Source organism: Danio rerio, chromosome 4, assembly GCF_049306965.1.
Source record: "Danio rerio strain Tuebingen ecotype United States chromosome 4, GRCz12tu, whole genome shotgun sequence".
Classification (NCBI taxonomy): Eukaryota; Metazoa; Chordata; class Actinopteri; order Cypriniformes; family Danionidae; genus Danio; species Danio rerio.
In genome coordinates, this window is record NC_133179.1 from 43002773 (window position 1) to 43012791 (window position 10019).

At 36.1% G+C, this 10019-nt stretch overlaps 1 protein-coding gene across 1 annotated transcript; it reads right to left on the reverse strand.

Annotated features, from left to right (window-relative positions):
- Nucleotides 1–1256: 1256 nt before the first annotated feature.
- Nucleotides 1257–8648, reverse strand: znf973 (zinc finger protein 973). Its single transcript, NM_001111155.1, is given in 3 exon segments — nt 1257–2728; nt 7740–7889; nt 8614–8648. Coding segments are annotated over 2 exon segments (1038 nt in total). The 5' UTR covers nt 7825–7889; nt 8614–8648; the 3' UTR covers nt 1257–1775.
- Nucleotides 8649–10019: the final 1371 nt, after the last annotated feature.

Sequence of the window (10019 nt, forward strand, 5' to 3'; positions counted from 1 at the left end):
GTATTTTTATTTTGTGCCCGTAAAATTTTTTTGTGAATATAAATAAATATTTTACGCACGTGAATTTGGTTTTATGCACGTGAATTTGGCTACACATGTGTACATCGTGTCTTTTGCGTGAATTTCTTTGGAGACTAATCTGGTTCCATACATGTCTAACGTTACTGGTTTATTTACTTCACGCCAAGCGATCTTTACATTGTTTTGTATATGCTGCTAAGCAACACAAGGGACCGAATTGCGACGTAGCACACATCGTGCGAGCCTTAATTCCGTCATGGCATGTCTTGGTGCATCCAATGTACCTAATTCAACACCAGCGCTTCCCACACATAAGACTACCTCAGCGGCCCGGTTCTGTGTGCGTGAGAAAAGTTTATGCCACAGACTCGCGGGCTCTGCTGCTGCAGACCCACAGAGACACGCTGGACACCTGCTCTGACTTTAACTTTGAGAAGAGTACACGCAGAAAAAAAAGCCTTTTACTAAATAGACTGATCCAGCTCATTATTTAGGGTGAAAATACATTGTCTTTTTCCCGGACACGTCCTCTATTTGCGCCTTAAAAATGCATTCAGCCAGGATTTCTAAATCGCCTATCATGTCCCGGATTCTGCTTTCTTTAGCTGCGTTTCTACATTATTACAAGCAAACAGTGGCCGGTGAATCTCAATCTCTCAGCAGCACCAAGACTAGAGAGGGAGCAGATTTGACCTGTCAGTGGTGCACATGGATAATAGGAGTGAAATAGTGGATTTATTATTCTTTATTTCATTTTTTTACTTGAACACTCTAAAAGGAAATGGTTTCATGTAAAATGCTAAACATTTTTGCTGTTTTCATTGTCTGTTAAATAAGAATAAGAAGTCATTCTGTTGCTGATGGCCATTACAGTTTAAAAGAAAGAATGATATTACTTTTGGGGCAGAAGAAGATTCCCATGTTTAACTCTTCGTTAAAAAGCCCAGAAAGATAAAGTGCTCTGATAAACAGTGTCAGCTTTGCACATCAGTTTGCAGTTCTGTCTGTCTTTACATTGTCAAATTTTTCCGATGTGGACAGTTAGGGTGGAATCTGTGCAATATATTATGTAAATATAATGAATTTTCATAAATAAAATATTCTTAAAAGTCATATTATTGTATGTGCTGTGGAGAAAAGGTACGTTTCAATCCAGCTTCTGCAAGTATATTTATGTTAAACATAATATGTGCAATATATATTATTATAAAATTAATAATGTTTGGGAACATTGATACAGCCGTGAATCCTCTTTTGTGTGATTCAGATGTGTTCACTGATTAAACCTTTCGTCACAGTGTGAACACTTGTATAGTCTCTCAAGTGTAAAACGTCTGGTGCAGTTTCAATTTTGTAATAAAAGTCTTCTAACACTCAACGCACATATACTCTTTCACACCAGTGTGGATCTTCATGTGTTCATTAAGGTTTGCTGATCGGTTAAAACTCTTCTTTCACTGAGTTCATGTGAATGGTTTCTCCCCAGTGTGGGTCTTTATGTGTTTATTAAGGTCTGAGGAGTTACTGAAACTCATCCCACACCGAAGCTGCGGTCACACTAGAGTTAGAGCATGCAAAATTCTGTTGTACGGCGTTGCGAAAAGGAGCGGGAACAAACAAGATGATAAAAACAGTGTGCGATTGGTACATTTTTTAACATTTCGGTCCAGAGAGGTCATGTTTTGATCTTCAATTGGTCTCACACAGTCAAGTGATGCAATTTCGCAGGTCAGAGTCCGTCAGAGTTTCGTAGGTCATGGTTTCTCTCCGTTGTGGCTTACCATGTGTAGATTAAGGCGTGATGATTGGCTGAAAATCTTCCCACACTGAGTGCATGCGTATGGTTTCTCTCCAGTGTGTTTCCTCATGTGTCGATTAAGGTGTGATGAGCAGGTAAAACTCTTCTCACACTCAGTGCATGTGAATGGTTTCTCTCCAGTATGGATCCTCATGTGTAGATTAAGGTGTTCTGATCGGCTGAAACTCTTCACACACTGAGTGCATGTGAATGGTTTCTCTCCAGTGTGGATCCTCATGTGCTTATTAAGAGATGATGATTGGCTGAAACTGTTCCCACACTGAGTGCATGTGAATGGTTTCTCTCCAGTGTGAATCCTCATGTGTAGATTAAGGGATGATGATATCCTAAAACTCTTCTCACACTGAGTGCACGTGAATGGTTTCTTTCCAGTGTGGATCATCATGTGTTTACTAAGGTTTGATGAGCAGTTGAAACTCTTCCCACACCGAGTGCATGTGAATGGTTTCTCTCCTGTGTGGATCCTCATGTGTAGATTAAGGGATGTTGATAAGCTAAAACTCTTCCCACACTGAGTGCATGTGAATGGTTTCTCTCCAGTATGGATCCTCATGTGTTTATTAAGAGGTGATAAGTGGCTAAAACTCTTCCCACACTGAGTGCATGTGTATGGTTTCTCTCCAGTGTGGATCCTCATGTGTAGATTAAGGGATGATGATAGGCTGAAACTCTTCCCACACTGAGTGCATGTAAATGGTTTCTCTCCTGTGTGGATGCTCATGTGAATCTTAAGTTTGCTTTTGCTTGCCAAAATCTTTCCACACTGAGTGCAGGTGAAACTATTTTTGTCTCTCCTTTTCAATATACCATCAGTCTGTAAATGAGTTTTTTCCTCAATTTTAACATGATGTTCCTCCTCTTTACTCCCCTCCTTCTCTTCAATTAGGTCTGAAATAAATAAATAAAGGTTAGTTTTCATTAAGTCTTAAAAACTCTCATCAAAACACACACACAATGTAATTTTGATGCATGATAAATGTAAAATAAATCAGATCATAGTTTGTTTGGTACATTAACGTGTACACACTTAAGCAGATTCCAATCATCTTCATTTATCTAGTGCTTTTACAATGTAAATTGTGTCAAAGACACTTAACATAGAAGTTATAGTAAATTGAAACCGTGTCAGTCCAGTTTTCCAAGTTTCTCATAAAAGTATTTTTGGTCATATTAATAAGACACAGATTTGAAAGCTGTTTGTAGCTGACGCTGATTGGTCAGCTTGTAATGTTGTTTATTGTTTTGAATTTCATTATTTGAATGTGTATTGGTATATGTTTGTTACTAATTTCTTTGTTTCCGGTTGGCTTGAGTGGAAAGTCACATGATTCTCATTGATTGATTTAACCTGCAAGAGTTTGCATGGTCACTCAGGATAGTGAGATCTCAATGCAAGCACCTGTTTAATGCTCCTGCTTATTCTACAGCTGGTTATCAGGCCAACACGGTAAACTAAACATTGTTTTATATATTATTTGTTTATTTTGATGTCCTTTTGATTGTGTTGATTGTGCAGTTTTCACGGTGTTCAATAAATGAAACGCATGGTGGACATCAGTATTTGGAAGTGTGGACTGTTTAATAACCGGCGGGTAGTTACACTGTTAATGGCCTATTTTTATTTGTATATATTTATAATTACAACAAAATGACAGGGAATACTTTTTCATTCTGTGCCTGACTGGTTAACGCATCAGAAAAAAAAAGTTCTGAGGTAACAGCCAAACAAACAGCTAAATATTTACCTCTCAGACATGAGATATATCTGTACAGCATCTGCATAAACGCTGGAACGTGCACCTTTCCAAAGATGTATAGTAACGAAGTAGAACTACTTCACTACTGTACTTAATTACTAAAAGGCAGTATCTGTACTTTACTGAAGTATTAATTTTTTTTCTCCTACTTACACTTTTACTTCAGTACATATTTTCAATAAGTTTAATACTTCGATAAACTTTTTATGTGCTGCATCGTTACTCGTTACTAGGGGTGTCAAAATGATCGATATTGGAACAGGTTATTACGTACTAAAGTCATTTATCTCCACTGCGCGATGTCGCAATACTAGGACGGAGGCGAGGGTGAGTGAAGGCTGCACAGCACACGAGCCACTATTTCACTATACAGAGAATTGTATAGATTTGTACATTTGACCTGTTGCGCTGGCTTTCCTCTTCTCTTGTCTAAGCGATAATATTGGATCCGGACACAATCGTGCCTTTGGTGCGAGTTTTCTCCAATGTCTATTATGGATTACCTGTGATAACCGCGTATTATTTGTATTAAAGTACTGGCACTAGGGATGTAACAATATTGTAAATACCGTCATACCGCATTAGTAATTGTTTTCAATATTACCGTAGGCGCATGACTCAATAAAACTATATTTCTGAGAAAAGTTTGCTTAGGAAAATTAAGCGAACGGGAGGTAGCGGGAACTACAATTCCCATCAGCCTAGGTGTGGCCATCATTCTTTCCGGTCTGTTGTTACTACAGATCCAGTAACGCGGAGATGGAGTGTGTTGCTAGTAGAGGGGAAGAAAAAGAGCTGGAAATGATCGAACCTAAAGCGGGTTTTAAATCGGATGTGTGGAAAAAATTCGGTTTCTTTCTAAAAAGATACGATAAAGGAGAAAAGGTGACAGACAAAGAAAAAAACAGTATGCAGGCACAGCCAGACTATGGTAAAATATAAGTCGGGGAATACGACTAAAGACAGTCATGGTGACTGCAGAACACAGCACACTTGTTAGATTGATGCAGACATTGACTTGTACCATAAAGAGACCTCTATCTCACTCATGGCTTGTCCTCTCAAGTGGTGGAGAGACAATGCACAACGTTACCCACTGCTGTCAACCTTGGCTAAATCATATCTCTCTGTCCCAGAAACCTCAGTCCCAAATGAGAGGTTTTTTTTTTTTTCTTCTGTTGCCGGGGACATGCCCAGAGATCCCAGCTTTTACCAGATTATAGTTATATGATAATTTTTCTTAAAAAACCCATCTCTATCTAAGTGAGTGAGTGATTAAATGGTGAATGTGATGAGTTTTCAACAATACTAAATTGAAACTTTATTTGTTTTTTATATGGTTTAATAGTTTTTTGTTATTAAAATTGAAAAATTGAAGTTCTTGTTTCGAAACTTACAGATAGATGGCTAATTTGTATGTCATTGATATGTTCAGTGCTAAGGTAAATAAACACTTTTGGCACTTTTTTCGAGTCTTAGTAGTTTTAAGTAGTTTTGTTTTTCCTGTAAATTATTCAATAAATACCGTACCGTGCCATTCATACCAAGGTATTATCGTACCATGAAATTCTGATACAGTTACATCCCTAACTGGCACTCTTGCTAATTGTATTAATATTTATCACTGAGGGGTTCATAATTATGTTTCAGTGTATTACGGTACTGTAGTGATGACATCATGTTGTTTACGTGTTTAACGTCTAGGGCTGCAACTAATGATTATTTTAATGATCAATTAATCTGTTGATTATTTTTTCGATTAATCGGATAAAAAAAGCCCTTTCCAACCCTTTATTCAAAAAAGCTCATGCCTATAATAATAATAATAATAATAATAATAAACTGTTTTCAATCCAAATATGTAAATGTTTTTAAATGAAGATACTTACTAGACACATGAAATTCCATAAGAAATCACTTAACCTCAAACTTTAATGATAGTTTGCTTAAAACAAGCTAATTATTTGCCAATGGGGTGAGAAAATTTATCTTAATAAGATATAATCTCAAACAGCATCACTTCGTTTTCTCATGCTATTTTTCTTGTCTGGTCTTGATGTAATATTTTTTTAGATATATGAACTGGAAACGAGACAAAATGATTAAGAAAGAAAAGTTTTCTGCAGTGCAGCTATACATGACAACAGATGGAAAAATTAATGATCCAAAAAAGATAACATTCACACACTTGCTCATCATGCCATCAACTACCTGATATTCCAATTCACATAAACGTGCAAGTAATCGTGATTTATAACATGAGATGGACGTCTCCATGTTTACTTGCGGCCGCTGCCTCATTCATAAAAGCAGAACACGCAGGATTCAGCAGGTACATTCATAAGTTACTCCAAAAATACATGCAAGTAAATGTTTGGTGAACTTAGAAAAGCCTAGATTCAACTTTATAGTTACTTTCACTATGTGTAATGTGTATCTGATATGAATAAACACATCGGCAATTTATATTTGAATGGATTGTTAGACTTTCTTGTGTGTTTTACAAACTAATTGTCTTGTTTTACTAGTACTTGTGTGTATTTACATATCTAAAACATAAATGAATTATTAGGCAGTTAAAATGCTGCATAATTGAAACAAACGAATCGATAATGAAATTCGTTGCCAACGCTTTTAGTAATCGATTTTTATCGATTTAATCGATTCGTTGTTGCAGCTCTAGTCTCCACGTTATACTGTTGATAAACAGAAGTGTTACCGTCTCATGTTCATGCTGTACAGAGAGAGCATGTGAAAGTGAGTAATAAAAGACGCTGATAAAATGATTCGTTCTGTCTAGTGCCTAAGCTACGCACTCCAAGCTCAACAGGTTATGGGCCCAGGCAGCGAGACAAGCGATCGTTTTTAAGAAAGCGAAGTTAACACGTTGTATTCAGGTGCAAAGTTAGCAAAGATGGTAAGCAGAGCGGGAGGATATCTAGCACCGCAGTTTATGTTCGATGGATCAGAAGAAAAATTTGATCTATGGGAGCCGAAATTTCTAGGATATTTACACACTCTGAAGCTAAAAGAAACTATATTACATCAGCCTACTGATGCTGAAGCAGAGCAACTAGCCGAGGACAGGCGGAAGAACACTGATTGTTATGCTGAACTGATCAATGATAAAAGCCTATGACTGGTAGACACGATGCAGCCGATGACAGGAGAAAAGCCCTAAAAATACCGAAAGAGCATTATTCAGGCAAAAGTAAACCACGCATAATAAACATGTACACAGCATTGACTCAGCTGCACGAGTGACAGTAAGAGCGTTACAGACTATTTGATACGAGCAGAAAACAACATTACAGCTCTAAGGAATGGTGGAGAATTAATGAGTGATGGACTAACCATAGCGATGGTTCTCCGAGGACTACCGGATTCGTTTAGGCCACTAGCCATCCACATAACACAAAATGAAGACGATGTCATGTTTACAGTAAAGTAAAGTAAAGAAGACTCAGGGCCTTATCATACACCCAGCGCAATGTAGCGCAAGGTGCGGCGCAATAGTCCTTTGCTAGTATCAGCTTGGCGCAAGAGTGGTTTTGAGGCGTTTTTATAGCAAATGCATTAGCGCTCATTTGTGCGCCCATAAGCGTTCTGAGGCGTACTAAATGGGAGACTAATAATACATAAAATAATGACAAAAGACATGAGAATAAGTGACAAAAGAAACTCATTCCTGTCTTTCAATGAGTGCTTATGTGCATTCAGGAGAACTAGGCAGCACACTCAGGGCTGCAAGATGGATTTAATTTGGTGTTCTTATTATTAAAATATATCTGAATGAGGATCAAATGACTGAGATAGAGGTAAAGTTGGTTTTATATTGACACATTCAGACTTTTTGCCTTAATAATATAACTTAATAAAAGTATTATCTGCAAACTCAAAATAGCAAAATCATATAAGCAGCCAATTACTATCAAAGTACAGCATTGTTCACAGTCAAATAAACAGTGTTAATGTTATTTAGAAGTCACACTTGCATGCTAATTCCGAATATCGGATTCGTTGAATCGAATATTCAACGTAACATGGTAAACAAAATAGAGACTTCTAAATGAACGCATGAGCGAATATAAAATCAACTTTACCCTATATGACTGAGTTGGTTTTTGAGAATGAAAACTAACCTGTTTGTTCCTGCAGATCTTCCTGTTTGACTGTGAATGTTTCTTCAATCTTCACATCTTCACTCTCCTCTTTAATAAACGCCATCTTTATAACAGTGTGGAGATCAGTCGCTTCAGCAGGAGTTTTTCTCTGTGTTCTGACACTTTATCCTGTTTAAAATGAACAAAACAATAAAAATGTCCTGTTTAAAATAAATAAAACAATGAACAGAAACAAAATAACTTCTCTTCAACACTTGCTTCAACAGTTACAAAAAAAAAAATCAGGTATGTCTAATCATAGGGGTAAAGTTGGTTTTATATTCGCACATTCAGACCTTTTCTCTTAATAATATAATTTCATAAAAGTATTATTTTTTAACTCTAAATAGTGAAATCATATTAGCAGCCAATGACTATCAAAGTACAGCATTGTTTACAAACCAATAAACAATGTTGTTTAGAAGTCATTCTTGCCATGCTGATTCAAATCGAATATTCAAAGTAACACGGTAAACAATATAGAGACTTATAAATGAACGAATGTGTGAATATAAAACCAACTTTAGTCTGAGCTAGAAAGAATGAGCTAATAAAAACTACTACGTTTCTCATATATAGTGATGTACATTTAGAATGGAATGACATTATGCTTTTTAATCAATTAAACCTTCATTAAAACACCTATTACACACTGTTTCTGTTTCTTTAGTTTATTCAAACAATAGCCCTCATTACTAAGTAAAATAATACTACATAGTATAAAGCGTTAAAATAATGTTGTCAACAGCAGCATTATGCATTAACAGCATAATTTAGCATCGGATGAAAAAAGCCTGAAACTTTAATCAATCGCTTTATATACGTGTATAAGTGTAAACGCTTTAAAACAAACCTTTCTCCAGCTGAATCCAGCGCAAGAGCGGCGCAGACTTATGACGTCACACCACGCCAAAATAAAAGTCTTTTCTTTTGTTTCGCTTTTTTGCCACTTGCTGTTGCAGTCATGACTTCTTGACTACATTTATCCCTCGTTTTCCACTTTCTCTCCCTCTCCCCCTCTCTCTCTCACCTCACACACACACACACACACACACACACACAAATATATATATATATATATATATATATATATATATATATATATATATATATATATATATATATTTTTTTTTTTTTTTTTTTTTTTTTTTCAGTATTTGGAATTGGAAATCAAAACCTTTACTCTAAACATTTTTAAGACAATTAAAAAAAAACTTGTTTAATCCACTAAGACTAAGTGTGTAAAGCAGAAAAAGGTATAACAAATAAACTGATGGGTGTTTTGAGCTGACACTTCACAGACACATTCTAGAGACACAAACTTATATTAAATGCTGAAAATGGGTAAAATAGGTGCCCTTTAAGTATAAAAGTACCCATTACTACTTCATGTTTTAGTTTTACTAGCTTGGTCATTATCACTAAAAAGTGCCTTTGATGTCCCATGATTGAACAGTATTATATGGACATAATGTGCAATAAAGAAACTCTGATGTTTTGATATTGGTTAAACCTTTACGCACATGCAGGTAGAATTATCAGTGTTTTGAAATATGTTTTTGTAAATTTTTACGTCATTCTTTCATTGAATGGATGTGATTTTGCCATGTCCACACACTGCAGACAACTTCAGTGAGTCTAAAATGTTGGTAAATTAGATCAAATTAAAAATATTTGGAAATATTCTCACTGTCTTTAACAGGTTGTTTAACAAATCAATTTAATAACTTTTATATTATTTTCATAATATTATATTAATCATTTTGCACGTGTCCTTGAAATTGCTGTCCACCCTGTCATGATGTGGTAAATGCCCCTTTAAGACCCCTCTGATGTACTCATTGGCATCCTCATGCCCAATTTGCTTTTCTTCAGAGGAGGTGAAAACATCTGCTGTGCTCACAGTAACTATCTACACTTGTGTTTGCTTTTTTCCCTCATGTTGTGTTTGAAACTGGATGTTGTCAAGCTTAACATGTCCACCCTGTCAGAGTGAAATAGTAATTATTATTTAAAAAAATTCAGATTCAGAGATTAAAATACAGCTTATAAACTGTTTACAAAGAGCTTAAATAAGGAAACACTAGTGATGTGACTTTGTGCGCCGAGGCTTCAAAGCATGTTTAAAAAAAAAACGATACATCTCGCAGTGAAGCAGTGTACAGGAGCTTGATTCGTTCTGCCATCATCACGTGATCAGTGACGTCCGAAGCTTCATTTTTGCCTATACCCACGTGACTGCTTCACATTTTGATTCAA